The 22,554-nt window shown below is 40.9% G+C and overlaps 1 protein-coding gene across 2 annotated transcripts in view; it reads left to right on the forward strand.

The window, feature by feature from the left end:
* PDZRN4 (PDZ domain containing ring finger 4) overlaps window positions 1-22,554 on the forward strand; it is a 251,475-nt gene that overhangs the window by 202,179 nt on the left and 26,742 nt on the right. For both annotated transcript variants that reach the window (XM_049814323.1, XM_049814324.1), the window contains 2 exons: window positions 6,771-7,024; window positions 8,634-8,736. In XM_049814323.1, coding sequence (XP_049670280.1) covers window positions 6,771-7,024; window positions 8,634-8,736 — 357 coding nt within the window. The remainder of the gene's footprint in view (window positions 1-6,770; window positions 7,025-8,633; window positions 8,737-22,554) is intronic.

Below are 22,554 nucleotides of genomic sequence, written 5' to 3' on the forward strand. Positions count from 1 at the left end.
AGATAAGGGTACGTTCTTTCTTTCAAAACTCAAGTGAATCTTTTCTGAGCTGTTGCTGTGCTCTCTGAACTGTGCTTTCCAAGCTGTTCTGATGTTGCTGAACATTAACGCTAAAGGACTTGAAAGGGTCTTTGTGAGATGTGCATTGCTCCAACACCCAGTGAGGAGGTGGAGGGGTAGTAACAGATTTAAGTCTCTCCAGTTACACATAACTCTCTCCAGTTATGCCGACTGCCAAGCCTCGTGTTATGAAGCACAGGAATTCAGGTCGCGTTTTGGCCACAGATTAAAACTGCTAACTCAGTAGTGCTTTTAAACTCATTGGAGTGGGCATAGTTATCCTGGAGGTGTGAATTGTAGCATCCAAGTGTTTTTCTGAAATATATTGCAAGGTGAGGGCCCAGATCCACAAAGAGACTTTACGCATGGAAATGTCAGGTGTCTGCCAGGGTGGACTTTTCCATACACTATCAGAGGAGATTGAAATGCTCAAAGGCGTTTGTGGTGAATGATGGTTGTGCCTAACCCAGCCAGCTGGAAGCAGGCTATAGGTGTGCATCTAAACCACCATCCTTTTCCTATACTCAATACCTTAAATGCAATTATGCAGTCAGTAGATTTGGGATTTAAAACCCCAAACCTTCTCCTAAAGGTGGCGGGGGGGATCTTCAGTGAATTCTTTGCTTACAATGGACTTGACCTTTCTTTCAAACTATGGAGCACAATTCTGCACACAAAGTTTTGGGAGACGCTTCTTGTAGTAGCAGTTTTAGTTGGAGATGACTGGGTAGAGAAAGCAGAATCATGGAGAAAAAGATATTAAACTAGAGGTTGTATTTGTTGGAGAACCAAAATTGCACAAGCACTTCTGTATTAGTTAACTTGCTCACTAGTTTGCTGTAGTTTACTGCAGTTGTGATGCGAACTATTTCTCCGTTCCCCGTACATCTACCTGGGGCACTTTTTCCTATTCAGTTTAAAAATCTTTTGAATTTCCTAGGATAGCTTGTTAGACAATACTTCCAGGCAGTGTCCAGCTCTTTGCTGGGGTCTTTTGGGGATGTGTCATGTCCTTCATAGAGAGGAGTTGCAGCTGTCAGACCTGCCCACAAATGCACTGATCGCAGCAGACAACTCGGACAAAACGAAGCGTCATCTTGAGGTCAATTGAAAGAAGGGTGCTTTTTTTCTGACAGCTGCTGTTTAGATAATCAAAATTGCTGAGAAGTCACTGGGTTGTCTCCCTCTGGAAAGAAGCATTACAGAGTGGAAATAGGTATATATCTATGTTTTCCTACTTTTTGTAGCATTTCTTTTTTTTTTTTTTGTCTTCCTTAGATTAAGGCTTAGCCATAGGATTTTCAGCCACAATAGATTTCTGCTAAATACTGGGAAATGGAAGTGGTGCTGGTTACACATAGGAAGATGCACAGAAGGCTGCAGTACTGGGCATTGCCTGGGTCCGTTCAGTATTGTTGAACCAGCTACACAAACAATCAAACAGGACAAACCTCAGCTCCACAGGTAACGGAGATACAACTCTCGTTACAAGCCTGTGGTTCAGCCTGAGGGAAGCAGCCAGAGCCCGCGCTTTCAGCAGCTTGTGTAGCTTTTAGGAGGGATGACAAGATTTCGTGGTCAGGGCAACAAAGGATCAAATGGGAACGAGTGTCGCTTAACTCATCTGGCTAAGGAAGAGGAAATGTCATTAACCAGCCTAATAAAAGTTGTCCCTTTACTGAACTTGCGTGAACCCTGACTGAGAGAGTGGTATTGGGTAATGGCTGAATTTGCTACCTTTCAGATTAACTTGCTGAAGAAATGCAGCTTAGTACTGAACTGTAACCTAAAAGGTCAGCGTGTTGACTGCCCTTTCTGTAGATGAGCTATCACATTTGCGTTAGCAGAGGAGTTGCAGTGTCCTCTCCAGCGTGTGCGTCACTGGTAGCTCACATGTCCTGTGCCCCCTGTCCTGCCCGCAGAGCTTCACAGCTGGTGGCTTTCAGCGGTAGAAGTTTCCTAGAGTCCGTACCTGCCAAAAGCTGCAAGTCTGGGAGGAAGGTGGTGTGTTTTTATTCTTTTTCTGTGGCTTGCAGTTAGGGAGGGCTTGAATTCCTGCCCTGAAGGAGGACTGGTCAAACTAAGGGGCAGTGTTCGCTCCATTGTGCCAGTTTGCCGTCCAAGGGCGCACTCGAGGTGTGGTAGCGTGGATGTATTTAGTGTGAGGGATTGGAGGTGAAGAGACTGCTGTGATGAGAGCAGATTTAGCACCTGTCAGGTCAGAGGCATCTTCTGTATGGGTGTTGAGATCTCCTAGGACAGTGAGCCTTGCGTGAACTCCATCACCACGTCAGACAGCATCTCTGTCATTTTGCTGGGAAACCCTTATGTCTGGACGTCTCTGCTCTAGCAGAACACTCCGGTTATTCTTCCCTTTGCCTTTACTGATTAAGCGGAGGGTCTCCTCCTCAGCAGAGCTGATCTTAAATTTCAACTTGCATATGCTGGGTATTTGCTGAGGATAAGAGGTCATCTCATCAGCTGTTATCGTGACACCGTTTGTGATGGTTGCATTCACATGACTACCCGTCTTTTTTCCTTTTTTTTCCCTTTTTCCTTTTTCTCTTAATATGGAGGAAGTAAAGTCTACAGGAAACATATCAACATTTCTGGCCATCTTGATTCAAAGATTCTGGCCAGTGTTAAAAGAAATTATCAAAAGCAGAAAAGTGTTAGAAGACAAGGTCCAAAAGAAATTATCAAGAGCAGAAAAGTGTTAGAAGCATTTTTCAGTCACAGGCACTTAAATCCTGGAAGCAGTCTCCATCAAAGGACTGATTTTTTTTTTTTTTAATTATTATTTTTTTTTAGAACTCAAAGCTTGAGGATAACCTATCAAACATTTGTCACTGTTTTGTTATTTAGTCACTGTTTTGTTATTTAGTCCTGTCCCTCCTTCCGTCTCTGCTGTCCACCTCTGCGTGAGTGGGAGTAAGCGTCTGTACAGTGGTGCTGGCATTAGAAGTGGCAGTTGGCCAATGTCAGTTGATTTGTGCATGAAAGACAAAGCCCGTTTGCTTATTTATTTTCTGACACTGATGAAGTTTTGCATGTGGCTGGATTTAGAGCAAGAATCCAATGGAGATGGCCAGGATCCAGGCAGTGGCCACCAGTCACTCTGGGGGAGATGTTGACAAGTGGCCCAGACTTTTCAGTGTGTCCAAAAGCAGGGGGGGGGGGGGAGAGTGTTCATTAAACAGAAGCTTAATCACACAGGGCAGGAGGATGGTTTACATGAGAAAAGATATATTCTTTACTTAACATTCACAACTTGCTTGTGGATTAATTAGCCCATCTGCTACAACAAATGTATTCCCATGTCTTTGTGTTGACTGTTAAAAGTGACTGATTTCTCTATCCACCTAAAATAGTACCCTGGATTCCACTGAAAGCAACCTTTCCGAGGCAAGGAATTTATTTAATCATCCACTAAGAACCTGTAAGTGGCTTGCTGTAAATAAGTGCTCAGCTGTCTATGGCTCCCAGGGTAACTATATGTGAGTGTTAAGTTGGGGGATAATGCAGGAGGCAGAAAACCCTTAAAGAAGCTACGTGAAGAGAGCGTCCAACCCCATCTGTAGTATTGGCTTTAGGTTTTAAAATAAATTCTCTCTTCCTGGCCCCAAGTGGGCAGGACAGCTGCCAGCATAGAGGAATTCAGCTATAGATTTTCTTCTGAGAAAGACGGCATTCATAAATTAGGTGACCTTTATGCAGATCGACAAAGTGCGTTGATGAACTTCAAGTGACAATTTAAACAAGTATTGGATGTCCGAAGTGCTTGTATTTCACAAGAAACCAACATAAAGGACGGAATGTTTTTGAAAGTCTTTAAATTAAATAGGCATTTAAATGAAAATAGAGGTCAGCCATAGGTTCCCAGGATAAATGAAAATGTGTATCTTTTGTGATTTTTCACACTCATGTGATTTTAAAACATTATTATTCTTTAGAAATAAAATTTGCATGTAAATGGCATTGTTGTGAATTTATGTCTATTTCCTCAGAATAAGTGATAAGTATTGACTGATGTGAATAAACAGAGTTTCTGGTTTTCCAAAAAAATCTAATAATATCTTTTGTATGCTATCCAAATATCTTTTTGCTTTGCTGATGCGGGTCTGTGATAAAATGGTCAGCTTGTGCCAAAACCCATGTGGTTCAGCTGGGATACAGAAGGATTGTGCATTTTATACTTGAATAGGGGAAAAAAATTATACAGTGCTATGTGGTATTTGTTCCCAAGCATTTGCTTTTAGGAGAAACGCCATATAGTTATCTGAAACTTTAAAAGTATTGAAAGGGTTTTGGGCAGCAGGAAGATAATTTTTCTGTTCCTAGGGCCTTAGGAGGGAGAGTTACTCAGAGGGCCTATAGGACACTCTTGTTACAAAAACTGCAGAAACTGTGGAAAATAGTGTTAGTGGAGCTGTAGAAAATGTGAGTTAGAAGCAAGAATGAAGCGGAGGCTGGAACTGAGGAGCGACGACAAGACCCAGGCTTGAAGCTTTATCTCTAACTGCCTCTATTAGACGGGGCTGAGTCAGAACACCCTGGCAATACAACTTGTGCTATGGGAGAGGGTTTGCAGAAGCTGACTGCTTGGGAAAATTTCTTTTATTTTCTTATAAAATAACTTGTTCTTTGTCTGTTCTGGCTCTTCCTTTTATATACCATTGATATTTTTCCATGTAACTTAAAGTAACCCAAGGTTATAATTTGATGGATGGTAATTTAAACAATAAAATCTTAACATGGAATCTTAACATTTTTTGCCTCAGTCATCAGAGAAGCCATACATATGTATTAAACTTAGGTGGCAAAGCTCGCTGCTGTTCATATTACATGATCACAGTCTAGGCTGCAGTGGTATGGTACTTCTGGGGTTCCCAGGCATTCAGCACAGGGAGATTTGAATTGGTTTGTGTATAGAAATCTGTTCAAATAATTTCTAGCCTTCTCATCACTACACAGAGCATCAGGGCTAGCTAGAAGGATCAAATGAACTTTGCATTGGTGGTTATGCTGTGGTGTGGTTATTTTGAATGTCCTCATGAGTAGTGGGGCCATGAAAGTGCTGCTTCTTTGAAAGTTGTGTCAGAGGAAAGCTGGTTCTACCTCGTACTTGGGCCCATACTCTGGAAATGTATTAAGTTGATAGATACATGTAATCAATAGTCAATGGTATCATAGCCACCCACATAAATAGACAGGACTATGGTTATGCTTGTTGCCTCAAATATGACATTTTTAATTGCAAAGGCTTCTCCTGACAGACTTAAAGATGTTACTGAAGGCTGCTGAATAGCTCTTTTGAGTTTGCTGGCGTTGTTCTTGTTCACGTTTTTTTTTCCTTTTTGACAAGAAAGTTCCAAGAATTTCTTGAATGAAAGAGCGATGTGGCAAAGAAATTTTAGTTTCAATCAGTACTTGTGGGCATTGGGGAAAAGTCAGTTATGGAGCCTGTCCCGTTTCTGGGAAGGGTTTAGACTTAGTTTGGTAAGCAGAAGTTTTATGACTTCATTGTCTATACAACAAAGTTAATTTGGGCATGAACTTGCAGTAGAATCCTGTTTCTGATTTGCTGCCAGTGTAGAGATTTTCCCAGGGATATACATTTTAATCAGGTTTTGGTACCCTTCAGATATTCACATTTCTTACTAGGAAAGCCTGCCTTTCTACCCCAGCACGGGATCATCTCATCTCCACAGTAGCTCACAACAGTTAGGTCCTGCGCAGCAGTCTACAGCAGTCCCATTGCTCTGGAAACAGCAGAATGGTATTTTCTGTGTAATGATGTTGCACAGCTCCAGTGTCCAAGGGCTTAGCTACTGACTGCCATTGACAAATTAGCCCTCACATTTTGTAGCAGGCCGATACTTGGGAATTTTGCCCTAAACACCTGAATTCATATGAATTTAGCATCATCCAGCCTTGCAGTTACCTTTTTTAATACCCTAAGGCCTCGTCTAGACTGGGAGGAATTTGCCGCTTTGCCTGTAGCAGAGAGGAACCTTGCCACAGTCTTTTAGTTTTGCCAAGCTATGTTGCATTTGCAGCATAATTTTCTCTGGTTTATTACTTGTCTGTTTGTGGCAAATTATTTCTTCAGTTTGTTTGATTTAGATTTCTCTTTCCTTAAAAGAGCAGCAGCTGACTGTTAGTGAAATCTTCCTATCTTTGGTCTTAATGATTGTATAATGGCCATAGCAGATAACTGATGAAACATTGAAAATTGGCCTTGTTTCCTTTAGACATCAGAGACATGTTTATTGACATCTGCATTAATAACAATGCTGTGCCAGAAATCCTTTGAAACAGTTGCATACCACAGAAAAATGCTGAAATTGAAAATTAAAGGCAGCCCTCCTTTTTTATTTGTATTTTATGAGGTGAATAAAATAGCATGAGAGAAATAATTTTAACTGTCCTTTTTAAATACGGTAGTTTCTTTGCTGTGTTCAGATTCCATTGGGACAGTTATGGAAGAGTTCAAACCATTTCTAATTTCTAGCAAAGATTAAAAAATTTATTTCTCCTCCCAGCTTTCTCTTCCCTCTTGCATGGATGCCAAAATACGGTCCAGTCAATGTCAGCACTTGGCGTGATGTACTACACAAATAAGTCATCCCCCTCTCTTTACACCCACATTTTGATACTGCCTTTTCTCTTGTGAATAAGCTTTGATATATTTTTCTGTTTTTCTCTAGGTCAATGGAAAGGACCTCTCCAAGGCCACTCACGAAGAGGCAGTGGAAGCTTTTCGCAACGCCAAGGAGCCTATCGTAGTTCAGGTTTTACGACGAGCCCCGATTAGCAAAGCTCATGGTAGCTCTCAGGATGTTCGCCTTGTGGATGCCAGCACTCAGACTGACATCACTTTCGAGCACATTATGGCTCTGGCCAAACTAAGGCCTTCCACACCACCGGTTCCTGATATCTGCCCTTTTCTACTTTCAGACAGGTATGGCTTATCTTCTCCTGTTTACCTTTGGGATTGAGGCGTTGCAGTGGTAGCCTTGTAGCCTTCATTTGAAAAAGTCTCAGGAGCACTTTAAATAAATTATAAATGTCATTGATAACCACTGTCCCATTCAGGCTTCAGTGACGTTTTTCCTAAACTCTGCTCATGGATTAGAGCTACAGGAAGGAATCTTGGCCGTGTTTACTTTGTGTTCATCTGTTTGGTCTTCCAAAGCTAAGCCCTAGTCAAGAAGAAAAACACTTCTGTGTTCCAAACTGTCAAAAAGGCTTCTTCAACCCTAGAAAGACCTGTCTTGTTGCTTTCTGGTCCTCTGAAGTTCTTACCAAAAAACCCAAGGAAACAAATTATTTAATTTAAAGGTCCCCTTATCAAAAGCAAAGCAATTCCAAAAATAAAGAGATCAAAAGTACAATTTCACCTGTCATATGGCAAATGATATGAATTAAATTATCCCTCGGTTGAATTCTTTGAAAGTGAATTGAATGCAAATACCAGCAGGCGGTGCTTATACAAAAATAGGTTGTAGGCTTCTTTCCCTTTGGACTCCACCTCATGAGTAACATCATCTAGTGGTTGACCCTTGCCGTCTGTCTGTAGCCGGCAAAGCTGTGATAGCCCTCGAGATTTTCCGCTGACTTCCTGGCATGCCGTGCATCTCTGCAGAATTGATGCTGATGGAGAACATACCACTTTTGACTTTGATATAGCTCCATTTTTAGGTGTTCTAGGGGTAGATGATTATCTCAGGGATAACTTGCCAGCCAAATGCTGGATTGAGCCTACCTCTTATTGCTGCTCAGCCAGGAACGTAATATGTGTATGTTTTTAAGTTGTTACTGGATATTACTAAACTGTGTGCTACTGTGATTGAAGTTCCCCTGCCCTCAGCATGGGGAAAAGTTTCCTACCTCTGTTAAAGTAGATCCACACTGGGTGCTGTGTGGTTGTGGATCCAGCCTTGGGTCTAAGGCTGTACCTAAGTGCACATTGTAAAGACCTCATTCTTTGTGCCCCAAGCCCATTTAACAGTGCAGTTTTCTGACATTTTTAAGTGTGCAATTACTCAAATGCACTTCACCACCCTGTTATCACTTTAACAGAAGAGGATAATGCAAGTGGTTTGTGTGAGTTCTTGAACAATTTGTGAGCCTGGTGTAGGTTGTAGATTGTGGATGTTCAAGACTTTATAACCAGATAATTAGTGAGTTGCCCCCGGCCATGACACAACACGTGAATCTGGAGGTAGGTACCTTTATAAGCATGAGGAATCCCAAATTGTCACATTTAAGTAGTTTGGCCCAAACCAGCCCCTTTTAAGAAATCACTCTTCGTAAATCTGACAAAAGATGAACCCAAAAAAATGAACTCAGCCAAAGTATGAGCTTTTGAAAAGAAAACAGCCTGTGCTACTTCTTGGTACAGTTCCTTTCAGGCTGTTAGGCCATTCAGAGTAGCATTCCAGAGATGAGAAAACTACAGAGAAGTGGTGTGTGTGTGTGTGTGTGTGGGGGGTGTTTATCACTTTTTAATTTAAAAAAAAAACCCTATTGTCTCATCTACTGTTGTTGTACTGCTTTGTTCCACATAGCTGCCATTCTCTTCACCCGGTGGAGCATGAATTTTATGAAGGTAATGAGTATCTTTCCAGCCTGCCTGCTGATGCAGATAGAGCAGAGGACTTTGAGTATGAGGTAAGATCACTGGCACGCTGCAGCCTCTCTTTCTGTTATTACAGATGTGGTATTTGCAGAGCTGATAGCAGGCTCCTCTGAGAAAAATAAGAGTGGGAATACTTATTAAAAAATCTGCACCGAAACCTATTTTATTTTATACCTGCGTAATGTCACAGGCTTTACTGAGGTTAGGCTAAACACATGAAATATGAAAGCAGAATTCTACAGTGGGTGGCTACATACAAGTCCAGGAGGCTTATTAAATATGTTCCCTCTTTGGGCAGTGGAGACGGTAACTCAAATGCTTTGCTTTTGCAGTTTTAACGCTTTAAAGCAAGCCTTTCCAAAATGAAAAATGGTAACTGGAAGCTTAATTGCTTTTCCTCCCCCCTTAATTTTAAGAATTAATTGGCCTTGTGTCTCATGCCTTAAGGATCAGTCTTCCAGATACTTGGGTGTGTACTTGAGTATAAGATCAGGCTACAGCTTTGAAAATGAATATAATTTCTATTACTTGCTCTTTGATATTTGACATTGTAAGTATTGTAATTACAAGAAATTGTGCTCTGTACCACAAACCTCCCTTTGCTGTTAATGCATTGTACTCTCCAGTGACAATGGTGGATGTATTTCTGAGTCACTGGAAAATCATGATGTGAGACTTCCTAAAATGATAACATGTGATTGGTGATGTTGCTCTTCATTAGATTTTCATTTCAATATCTAAATCGTCTTCTTGTTGGCCAGTCACTAGCTTTTCATGTTTTCCACTATCATCCAGTGACAAAATATTTGTAGGGACAGGCATAAGAAGCAGATGGTTCTTTTTATTATTAAACAGTGCTGAGTCTTTGTGTAAATTCAAGTTACTGTATTTTAAATAAGAGTGATTATAAGTAATTAAATATCTTTAATACAAGGTTAAAACTATCCCATCTTCCTGTTTGCTCTACCTTAAGAAGCCTTTCTAAAGGTTTCATATAACTGGTTGACATTTGGAAATGAAATGAATGGCAAAAGCTTTGGCAAACATGCGGTGTGTTCACTTTTATCATGTCTTTAGCAGCTAAGATGCTCTATTGCAAGTTCAGCCCATTGTTCTTTTCTTCTAGCAGCCTGGGGAATCTGAAGTTCTTCCCAAGGAAGCAGAAAAATCAAATAACATCTACTTAGTGAATCTCAATCAGAACAAGCAAACTTTTATTTGAACTACTCAAAAAATCATTGCTAGGGATTAGTGAAATCATTATTTCTTCCCAGTTGGGTTTTGGTGTGATATCTCACAGCACAAGAGTCTCAGAGCTTAAGTTCTGTTTTGACTCCCCATGTATAATATAATATTAAATTTCTCTGACAAATGTGTTTGTTGATGGTACTTCTTCCTTAAATGTAATAGAAACTATTTTTCTAGTAATATTTAAATAAATTAGTAATATAAGCATCCAGAAAGAACATTAAGAAAAGGGTTAGATAAAAGTAATTTTCACCATTTATTCAGAATGTCAGTGACATATTAAAATACTAACAGTTTTTAAAGAGTCTACCTGGTGGAATCAAGTCCTCTTTATGACCATTATTAATCCCTAGTAATAGCTGGCATAAGTGTTGTGACAAAGGCAAATGCTTGGGCAGGTTCTAAGTTGCCTGTAATCTCTACTAATCACACCATCGTAGTCATTAATTTGCTGTCAGCTGCGATTCAGTTGCCCAAGGCAAATTCACTGAGTGACTGAAACAAAGTGTTTCATGTGAAATTTAAATAGGGAAGGAACTGTCTAGCTTCCTTTGAGAAGAATGCTTTCTACTAGAGAGGAAAGTTTTGAAGGAGAAACAAGAACATCTCAGAGCCTTTAACTAACAGAGCTCTAAACATGAAAGACATTCCCCAAATTTAAGCCTGTATGGCAATATTATGGTTGAGGTTACTCATTGGTCTGTGTTATTTCAGGTCCTCATAAGAGATTATTAAGCTCCCTTGCTGTGACTAGGTAGCTGGAAAAATCGAGAGCATTGGCCTCAGAGATATATATCTCCATCCCCCAAAAAGTCTCATAAAGGACAGAGTTAAAAGGGATTTACTGGCTGCTGTTGCTGATCCAGGGAAGCAGCAGGACGGTGAGCGGAGCAGATGCTATGGTCCAATGCTGTCAAGGTCTCTACAGCAGTATTGGCTTAGGTGTACCCTGCTGTGCTGTGGCCACTCAGTCCCACCCTTGCCCTGATGTTTTCTGGCCCCTCAGTTATGCCAGCGTTACTTTTTGTGAAACAGATGTGAGAAGTAATCCAAATTTATTTTTTTTTTTAATAAATTTTTAGAAGGGTTGTTTTTAACCTAGCCCAGCTGCCCGATCTAATTTCCAGCATAGCTCCACAAGTTGCAGTGCTGTGGCAGCAGCAGCAGGGAAGGAAAAAATGCTCAAGCACTTGGGAAGACAATAACTTATAAAATCAGCATTGTCCAGCCCCCATCTAAGGGTGAAAGCAGCAAGAAGAGAGGGTGTAGAAGCTCTGCTCATGCCAACCTGGGGGCTCCAGGCTGGGTGGAAGAAGCACAGAGCCTTCTCTGTCTCCCACCATTTGATTTCTCCTGTGTTTAGGGGAAAGAGGTTTACTGTTATTACTGTGCTTTCTGTAGAAGGAGGATTGTATCAGTACTCCCTGATTTTATCAGTTGTTTTTTTTTCCTCATAACAACTTTCTGGTGTGAACCTTAGCTAATCACACACAACAAAAAACCTACCTGGTGGCAGAAGTATGGTCCCATTTCCAAACTGCACATCAGCGTCCCTGTCGTACTAAAACGATACAGATAAGTGGCTTACAGGTCTCCATGGCAAACTTAATAAATGGATTCAAAGCCAAACCTGGAGATTTCAGAAAGGGATTGAAACAAGATAGTGAGCAGAAAAAGAACTAGAGCAACACATCGTTATTTCCTAGAAATGGTTTGTAAGTGAAGAACGCATCAGTTCTGAGACACAAATGCAAAATGCTCAGCCAAATTAGGAAGTAAGGAAACAAGATGACTAGCAACTGAGGTGCTGTAAACAAGAATGTTTTCCAAGAAGGGGAATGTCTAGGAAAGCTTTGATCAACTTGGAACTTGCTTGCAGATATGTGCTGACGTTTAAGTACGTGAGTTACCACCATAAGAAACAAACAGGAGGATCACATAGGGATAGCCAGCGCTGGGGATATGGACTTATACTTGCCAGTGGATTTGGTAGGATTAGACACTTACAAGGCTCTTCTACTCCATTTGTAAACTAGAAAAACCCAGTGGGTTGTGCTCAGATTGTTGCAGCGCAATAAACTCAAGTGTGAGCCAATTGTCTTGGAAGGATGAACTCCCTGGGAGGCTCATTAGGCACCACACAGTACCGTGCTTTAAACAAATGGCTGGGAAGGTGACGAAGCTGGGGGATTGCTGACAGCCAACTTGAGCATCTTTATGTTGCCGCTGCAAAACTTGTCCTAAAAGGAATCCGAATTGTTGGTAGGTACTGAGGCAGGGGTCAGAGCCAGCATCAGTCAGTGTTGGCAGAAAGAGTTCAAAAGATTTGCCATTCTGACATAGCCAGATACCCATGAGGACTTTTAAGATAAAGCGGGAATTGACCGATTTGTAAATGCTCAGTTGGAACTGGAGTCAATATCCGTAAAAGAGAGCCAAAGATATTCAGAACAAACGCACCCAGTCTGGCTGTGAGTGGCTGTTGTGCTGCTGGAATTACATCGTGTGATGTGAGGGTGTACGTCACGCTCTCTCGTACCAATGAGGTGAAAGGACTAAAAGCATCACAGCCCCCAGTAAATCTGTGTTAAACATGGCTCTAAAATTTGTCCTTGTACGAAGAACAGACACTACTGGTGCTAGAGAGGAGTAAATCAGCTAACGGGCATATGCACTTCTTTAATACCATTTCTGAACCTACTATCCAGGAGGGAGAAACATCATATACTTGGTTTGGAATGTTGGCAGTAATACAGAAATTAAAGGGACAGTCACTTAAATGGTGGAAGAGTGAAAAAAAAGGTTAAAAAAAAACCCCAAAGAATGTTGTAAAGACAAAGCTGAACAAAAGAAAGCATCACTGATGTCTGGCCCTCCATATTCAGTCTGAGGAGACTGCCTTTCAATACGAGGGGCAGAAGAAAATAATATGTTACAAGCAGGCAGTGTCGTTTAGTCAACAGGTCCTTATCCAAGGGCAGAGGCCTTCATACCATCTATGTACTGAAGTAGCTTTTGAGCAAAAGCAAAACGGGAAGTGATTGGTTTCTGCTGTCAGAGCCAATATCTCTGGGGAATTGCAGCTTTTAAAGTCTCGTATATGTGAGATAGGAAAAGATTCTTATTTCTAGCTGAATGCTTCTTAGAAACAGCAAAAGTAGACATTCTTGAGAAGAAATAGCAGTGGGTCGAGGTAACTGTGGTCTTGTTGCATATACGAGGAAGAGTAGGCTAAAGTTTGCTCTCAGAATCGAGGGGGTTTTTTTGGGGGGGGAGATTGGGTGTTAGCTGATGTAGACGTGCAAAGGAGACCAGCATAATTGCCTAAAAGACTTTCCAGCTCTGATTGTTCTCATTTTTAGGCAAAGGCACAAGTAATTGCTTCAGCCCAATGACGTAGCTTGCAGGAGCCTGGAAGACCACATCAGTGGTCCCCCATGCCAGGATTAGCATTTTCAGAACGAAAAAGGCAGAATGACAGCCATTGCGTTAGCCTGCCTGTGTCTGGTGACTCCAGTTTTAATGCATGCAAATGCTAGTGCTGACGGATTAGGGCGGTGTTAAGACCAGTACCTGGGAGAAGTTGCTAAGGGTTGAGTTGGCCCTATATGAAATTATGAGGTACTCTGATGCTCTTCACTTAAGGTCTTAGAAACCATTGAGCTTCTTTATTTTATTTATTTGCTCAGAAGTTGGTGCATGTCACTAAATCAACAGACAACTACAAGGCACGTGCAGGTGAAATCTTTGTGTGGTCAGTTTTTGTGAAGCCTTTTGTATCCAGACAATGAAGGGATCAGAGGTCCTGCAGAAAACAGCAGCCACAAAAGAGCATAGTATTTTGAGAAAAAGCCATGTGAGATTTTTCCCACCTGATGCCTCTGTGAAACTTGGAGCGTGAGCTAGAAACTACACACCTGCCGTTTTGATTCTTTCTATGCTCTAGAAAATAGAATTTCTGGAAATTAGAAGATTAATATGAAAGTTGCTTTACTCCATCATTAGTATCTTCTCCTAAGTGGAGCAACCCATAGTGCTCTGAAGGTTGTTTAATACTTCAGGGCAAAAATTAATACTCTTGAGTTCATGTTCTGCTTCGTAGACCCAAGAGACAGATTTTCAGTCAGAATAAGGAAATAAATGTGTATGTATGCATGTTGAATGTAAGTGCTAATTTATGGTTATGCACAGCCATTCATTTAAATGTTTTGAGAAGTATTTGCACTCATAAATCTGTTAACTGTAAATGCAGATTAGTCCTTTAAGTTTACCACCGACATGATCCAAACCCACTGAAATTGCTAAGGTTTCCTATTGACCCTGAGCATTTCTGGATCAGATGCTGTCGGCTGTTTTCACAAATGACTAAAAACGGGCCTTCGAAAGAGAAAAGCTAGAAAACTTTGGGAATTGGCCACAAGTACGGTTTTGTGTAGACCTCTTCTCACTGAACACTTGAAACTCCCACAGGGGAGATTTTATCCTGTCCTCTCCGTTTCTCTTACCGTGTCTGAGCATTGCAGCAGATGCAATGCAGCGGTAACACATTAGTTTACTTTTCCAGTAACGCTCATCCCATCATGATGAGGGAAGGTATTTTAGACGCAAATTCAAACTTCCCATTTCTGTGACACAACGCTTTTGAAGTGATTGATTTTATTGGTATTTTTTTCCTTAGCACAAAAGGAGTGATTTTGTTCAGGTTAGCAGTCTGAGTGAGGCTGTGTATCTGAAAAAAGTTACTCGAGCGCATAAGTATTTGTGCGTTGAGGCCCTCATGGGCCACTAAAGTGTGGTCTCTGGTGACTTTCTGAAAGGCCCCCCCATTGCTGTAATAGGCCGAGAGAGACCTGTCTGCCCTGTGAATTCGTATGTAAGGCCTTTTCAACACACGGATTATAGAACCAGTAAACCAAACAGCTCTGTCTATCTTGTAAATACATATTTAGGGCCTTTTTAACATGAGGATTACTGAGCTGATAGCCTGTAACAGCTCCCTTCAGAGCTGTGATAGCCTGCAAACACCCCTGCGTGAGCATTACAGGCGCTTGCGGCAATGCAGTTGGAGCTCCTGCTTCAATTGCTAACACCTGAATAAACAGTTTTTATGGAAGCAGCTTCTGTGCACACACTGCCAGCACTTCCAATCGCTGCCATCAGGCTCTTTTGTTTTGTTACCTGATGAGTGTTTCTGTGCAACAAAGCTAAGCCAGAAGATGGATGCGTAACCGTCAAAATGGAAAACATTTCTTAGATAAGAGGTTTTCTAGAAATTCCTTACACGTAGCATGGCATTTCTCTCCACAGCTATTAAGTCATGGTTTTTATTTAATAGTATAAAGGGGGGAGAGAGAGAGAAACCTTGTTTTGGCAGGGATCGCTCAAGCCAAGTTCCAGCCGTGTTCAGGTAGGATGGCAGCGATGCGAAGGGGCAGAACCACTATAATACCTTTGTGACTTGCTCCCAGGTTGTGCTTGCTTCTTCTGTATTTTCTCCTGCGATGGGATTTCTTTCCTGAAGTTCTTAAAACTTGGGATGAATCAAAAAAAGAGCCTTTAGCAAATAAAAGGCAGGTTTTGAATTCAGCAGCCACTAGATGTAATTTAAAAGAGAAGGTTTCAAGAAATACGGATCCTAATAGAGACGTGGGTGTTGCAGTGTAGAAGAGCTGAAATGGTGGACATGCTTGTGTCTTTCCGTTGTCATCAGACCTGACCCGTGTGGTCAGGGGAACGTGAAGAGACTTGCTGGTAAGTGTGGTGTAGATTTTCACAGCTCAGAGTGGGCGTAGATAAACCGGGACTTAAAGTATTATGACCATCAGTTTGTATCTGCCTAGAGGTTATGGCTGAATCGTGGGTGCCCCCTGGTATAAAGACATTTTACTGACACCATTATTCTGATTTTTTGTGGCAATTCTTAATATTATATAGCATCTGCTGTTAAGAAGCATCATGAAGGAAGTGAACAGGTATGTGTGTGCCAACCACCTGTGGTCTTGGTTGCTCAGGAGAGTCTTTCTGGTTTGTGGGGCATGGGGTGGTTGGGGTTTTTTTCCATTCCTACCTGTCGTATCATACAAATCCAGAGAAAATAAATGGGCTGTATTTTAAAGCTATTAATTGAAAAGCCTGTGAGGAAGTCTCCTGGACAAGTAAATAGATTATTGGGGTTGTTTCACTTGGACTTGAGAAGACACTCCAATGATCGGGCCTTCTAAAACCCTTCATTGAGATTTTTTCCTTTTAACTCAAAAGGAGCTCTGAGCTGCTAACACCTGGCCTGTGATCCAGCTGACTGCCACTACAGACTAAAAATGGAAAAGGTCACAATTAAAATGGAGCAGTGACACTGGAATATTTTTTTTGTTGTACTTCTTTGAATAACACTGTAATAATTAAAAGAAGACTCTTTTGGCATACTACAGCACAGGATTATGTACTTCACTGGCTTTTTTATTTTTAAAACACCTGGGGATTTAAGTCAGCATAATTACACATAGACAATAATAAATATGTAATTTGTCCCTAACTGTGGCCAATTGTACACTGTAAATGAGCAAAGGAGTGGTAAAAGAAGCAGTCCTTTCCTTTCACTTTTTCATCTGTCTTTTAAGAATTGAAGTCACTTTTCAAGTATAAATTCATTAAACTTAGCACCATTCCACTGAGGTTCTTCAGTGTTACGATGTCCCGTATTGCTACAGGAATTCGCAAGCAGGTGAACTAAGGACAGTCGAATTGAGAGACTTGCCAAGTCAGTCAGTGACAGAACTGGCAGTAAAACCCAGGAGCCTTTATTGTAATGCATCTCTTTTTTTGGCCATTAAATCTCTCTTCTTCCTTGCTAGTCATTGGATCATTTAGATGGAAGAGGATGTCAGGGTAGTTTCTGCCACAGTTGTTTGTTAATTTTGAGTGTGTTACTGTATGTCATCACAAAATTCTGACATTTAAAGCAGATGAAGTTGCTGTCATCTCACCTCCCCTAAGTAATGAATATCCCAATTTAGGGATTTGAATTGTGTCCACAACTATAGAGGATCATGAGAGAGTGGGGAGAAAAAGACACAAAACTGACATGGGCAAATTCATCAAAGTTATTACCATTTATTGTGTTTTAAAACAGGAGGAAAATATATCAAGTCAGTGATATTCATTTTGTTTCATGATTTCATAAAACAAACACATGGTTACTCCTCACGTCACCTGAAAGCTAATAAAAATTCTTTCTTGTTGTCAAAGCTTATGTTTTTCCAGGAAAATGAAGAAAAGTGAGCTTAGTTCAGCAGCACTTTATTGTTGGGCAACATTACAACATATGGTATCTGTTTTTCACTCAGCGAAGGAAGGGAAAGGTGCTGGCAGTATTTTCATATTTATGGAAATCTGTGGTGTATAAATCTTCTGTTTTGGAGAAACGCTTTGTTTAGACAGTTTTTATACTATTATACCACATACCTCCATATATGGATTACAGTGAAAATGTTTGTAAGGGGTTTATTAATGCTATTTTTTCATATGCCTTCTGCTTGAAAGTTTGTGTAGTCTGTCTTGGAGACATGGGATTTAGCTATACAGACAAAAGATGGGAGCAAATAATTCCTTTTACGTATTCTTTTAAAAATAACCTAAGTCACGTTAACCAGCTTATTGTAATGTCACTATTTTAAAGCTCAGTATCCTAGGAAATTCAAGAGCACAGGAAGCAAGGGCCAAATCCTCCTAGCAAGAAGGAACCTTTTACAAGAAAATGGACTTTAAACAAGGTTTCAATATTATGCACGCTGGGCCTTCAGAGGAGAAATCAGAAAAGCAGGAGAGGTCTTTTCTCTGGAAGTTTGCTTTTTTTATTTAATGAGGCAGCTCTTCAAAGAGAATGTGATAGTCATTCCTGGAGGGCATGGTTTGGTGAGCAGGAGTACAGGTGAAACTGTATTGTGCATCAAAAAAGCAGATGATGAGTTTGCTTTCTATTTCATCTCATGATTTCATCAGTCTATACAAGTATGTGTTTGGGGGTGGAGGACATTTCCATGTGCAACAGAAGTTTGAACAGCTGAAACTCAGCATGGATATGGTGCCCATAGACCTCATTTTGGTGCCAGGAAAATAAAAACGTGTTTTAAAAGTCATTGCCTATCGCTTCATGTGCTTGATTTATAGGCACATGTATGTGATTAAAATTTGCATATTTTAACTATACATAGTTTAATATGTACGTATCTCAAAGTAAACAAGAGCATGGATGGGGTGGAATTTTAGTGTTTAGTGCTTTCTAAGAATTTCTAATTTTATAAGCTCAACTTTAAATTTAGCTTTTTCATAGCATTTTGTCTTTACTGTGTCTGAAGGGCATAAACTGAATTACGGGAAGGTATTTTTCTCACAGCTGTCTAAAATTGAAAAATTAAGTTTTCAACTTGATTTTAATTAATATTCCAAAATAGCCTTCACACAGTTGTAGATCAAGGCTGTCCAAACGTGTGGAATTGTAACTGGTTAGGAGTTTGAATCTACAGCTATGTGTTCTGCTGTCCAGATAAACGCTCACTGCAGCAGATGTTGGCACATCTGTTATGCCTCCCCATTTCGATTGGCTGCCTGGGTGTTTAGAAAGTGCTGATGAGGCAGATAAATCTTCTGACACGTTTCAGGCCCAAAGCAGGCAGGCAGCAGTAATAATGATGTTTACAGAGCCAAGTGCTGGGCAGTAACATTTTGCAATACAGCAAAAAATAAAGGATGAATTTACCTGCAATAGGTGAAATCTATTGTAAAAAATGAAAGCTAATTATGCCAAGTGATTCTCAGCTGATTTGAACTGCAGCTATGACAGCCCATAAACCTTCGAACTTTGTGTATCTAAGGTTTGTTGGCTAGAAAAAGGCACTTGCTACAGTTTAGAAGGAGCTCTAAGCTATGAAGGGGCTCTTTAATAAACTTAGGAGAGTTGGGAATCAGGTTTAGAAACAGCTGCAGCATATGTGGTTTTTGGAAGGGGAACAGCTATCTTCCGGGGGCTTGAATTTCCTGATCTTATCGGAATTCTTACTTCCAGAAGGTTTTCCTCCACCCTTTGAAGCATGTCAGATATTTAAATGGTTTTATACCATTAGAGCCAGGAAAACTCCAGACTTTGGGATCTTCTCCTGAGACGGTCCATGGTGTATCAAAGAGGACGTTCGTGGACAGAGAAGGGTGGATCTGACAGTCTCAAGTGAGGAGACTGGTTTCCAAGTCCATAGAGCTTTTGCAGCTGTTGGATCCCTTCCAGACCGTAATCTCCAGCACAATGAATGGCAAACAGAAATGTAGAAGTCACTGTAAAGATTTTGGCACTGCTGTCATGTGCTCATATTGTCCCATTCCACCCAGTAGACGTCACCACTAAATTGTCCAAGTTGCTTTCAAATACCACTATTTGAGGCAAGTCCATAAATTGCAGAGAGAGCCTATCATAGAGGGCAAAGAAGTCGATGCTCATTATATAGCTGATATAGTTATAGTTGGTTATGTTTTAGCGTACACAGTCTACAACGTCTCTGGACAACTCTCCCAGTGTTTGACTACCCTCATGGTAAGAAGTACTTCCCTAAATATCTAGTTGGAATTTCCTGAGTAGCAACTCATGTCTGTTGTCTTGTGCGGCTGTCGCAGTGCACCTCCAGGAGGAGTCTGGTTCTGACTTCTCTGGACCCTTGTATTTGGTACTTGAAGGAAGCAATAAAATCTCCTTTTTAAGAAGATACTTCTCCCAGCCTCCCCTCATAGGAGTTGTGCTCCAGCCCCCTAATTAGTTAATGGACTTCTAGCCAGACGTGGAGTGCCGTATTCCTACCTGATAACCAAGAGAAGGTTCATTCTTACATTTTATGTCAAAGCCATTTTCATTGGAAAACCGTTTAGGGAGCAAATTCTGGAAAGCCCCAAAACCAGAAAAATTGGACTGGTAAAGTTTGAGGGATTTCTTCTCCCCACCCCTTAAATGGCGCAGACCAGTGATTCCTTAGCTTTATCTCTTATTTTTCTATGTTGAAAGCCAAAGAGTTTCAGTATGGGGGTCAGGATAGGAGCTTTAATGAAAAGTCAGAATTTTTCTCTTCAAATACATGTAATAATAAATCCCTTCCTTTTATTTTTTGTCAAAATTGTCCAAAAGCAAAGGAATCCATTGGAATATAGAGGCTGTTTGTTAGCCAATTTGACAGTTTAGTATTCACAGACTACTCCAGTCTGCTTATCTCATTTTACCATAAGGTTCAGTTTCTGCCTTGTCTGTGCTATTCCCACCTACTTTGTTCAATGAGAACAAAGTGAGAATGTAGAATCTAGGATTAGTGAAAAGGAAACCCTTCGCTGCATGTCATCAGCTAGTTAATTATACTTTAAACTTTTCTCGTATCCTTGCAACTTCACACTTACATTGAGTGAAGGACCAAAAGTGAGGACCAAAGCTGACTGCTGAGAAATACTATATATAAGCAGTTCATCATGGATCTCTCTGCTCAGAAAGCAAGAATTCATGGTTTTCTCAAGTGCAGAGCGTACCAGAAGGAGTGTTGGGTCTCAAGCAGGTGAAAACATATATGCATATATAACATAAGAAAATATATGTTTATGGTTAAGTCCTTCTAATAAATTAGCATTCATACTGCATCATGGGGGAAGAACAGAACTAAAGAGAATGAATAGGGAGGTAGAAGAATTAGGGAGCAAAGTAAGACCGTGGCTTGTTTGAAATAACAAAGTATGCTGAGGATATTTTACTTTCCAGTAAGTGTGATCATCCAGACAATAGGCGAAAAAAATGTTTTTTAATAGCATTTAGGGTACTTTAAGTTTACTACTTCCCATAAGGGTTGATTTTTTTTGATTTATCTTTCTGACAGGGATCTGAAGATTTGGTATTATGCCTGCTAGCTAAGGGGGAAAACTCAGGTTCGAGTGGATGTTTGTGACTTTCTGGAGGATGTACTGGTAGCTGTTGAGCCTTTTGCAGCCAGGAAGCCTGTAATCTGCAAAGGGGGGTTTTTCCCCATGTGTCTTTAAGCTCAAGACTTAAAACACCCTTTAAAAGCGAGTTGGAAAGGCCACACCAAGCCTGTGAGGCCCACAGAATTAAAAGTTACGTGCATCTCGTCCCCATATGCTTAGACCCTTCCCCCCACTGCAACCCAAAGTTTGTTCATAGCGCAGCGAGCAAAGGTTTCTCACATTCCTAGTCCAGCTCCCTCGTTCATCCAGCCCAACCAGTTCCCCCATCTGCTCCGCGACCGCTATCCGTCCCCCGTCCTCACCCGTCGAGAGTCTCCGCTGACACTCGGGTGTCTTCCTCCTCCCACTCGCAGCCATCGGGCTGTTACTGATCATCACACATCAGACTGCTGAATATGCGCTGGCAGGCTTGCCGTGCCTTAAGTTATTCCATTGTTTGATTTCCTACGTAGAAGTCTAGCGTGCACCAAAAATTTTCTCTCCGGGGCTGCAGGGAGAGGGTGAAATCCCATATCCAATGGAGCTTCTTTATTATCAAAGGATTCGTCAGCTACAGGGCCAAATTCTGCTCCCACAGTTGCAAGGTGATATTTTATTAATAGGTGCCTATATGTCAGCGTATTAATTCTGCTTTTTTCTGCTACTATGTTTTTCTTTTTCTTTCTTTCTTTTTTTAACACTGGTATCATTGTCTACAGCATCCTGCTGTCCCAGAGCATTCTTTGTCTGGACACAAAGCAGCATGTGGCTCTAAGTGTAGCTATAAAGCAGGGATCAGCAGGAAAGTGATCTCATTTTTAAATATTTCTCATTCTATGTTGTATTTGCTTTTGGATTATGCATTTGAGAAACGCTTGCTGATATTTTTCCTTTCTGCTTTGATGTAAACAAATCTTGTGTCAGTGGTCCTTAAATCTAAACCAGACTTTAAAAAATGAGGATTAAATGAGACTTCAGCCTATAAGGTAGAGCCCCCACCCCTTGGACAGAGCATTGTTTTTCCCCACCATGTGGAATGGAGATAACCCTCTGTTTCTTTGTGGTAAGCTACCAACCAAATCCATTCTGGCAAATCTGACACCCAATGTGATTTGTCCTTTTCGATGCTGTTTATGAGAAGTCAGGACAGTCTTCTGTCAAAATTGATAAGTGAGAAGACAGTGGGGAATGCAATTTTATTTGTAACAGCACAGCTGCCAGCAGTTCCAGCTTGTTTACATCTAGGCTGGCTCTGTCTTGCTCCATAGCTTTTCTATTTCCATCCAAATAGCCCCCAAGTACATTGTGGATGTGCCTGTCTGTGTAAAATCTGCGTAACAGAGCATACCGGGAATGTTAGAGAGGGGGAAAAAGAACTTATTTCTTTAGGTTATTTTCACAACTCGAGCATGTCAGTCACTTCAAAAGCAAAATCTTGAACTCTACCAAATCTCCATAGGCATTTACAGAATGGGTTCTAAAACTGAACTATAATCTGCTAAAATCCTGCGATGCTTGTTACCTTCCACGGTGAACGTACCGGAGGAGTTCAGAGCTTTGCTTTTCTGATGGAAGCATTCTTTTTTTCTGGTGGAATTGGCCAGTGTTTGTAAATTAAATCCACT

This window comes from Accipiter gentilis, chromosome 11 (genome assembly GCF_929443795.1).
Source record: "Accipiter gentilis chromosome 11, bAccGen1.1, whole genome shotgun sequence".
Taxonomy (NCBI): Eukaryota; Metazoa; Chordata; class Aves; order Accipitriformes; family Accipitridae; genus Astur; species Astur gentilis.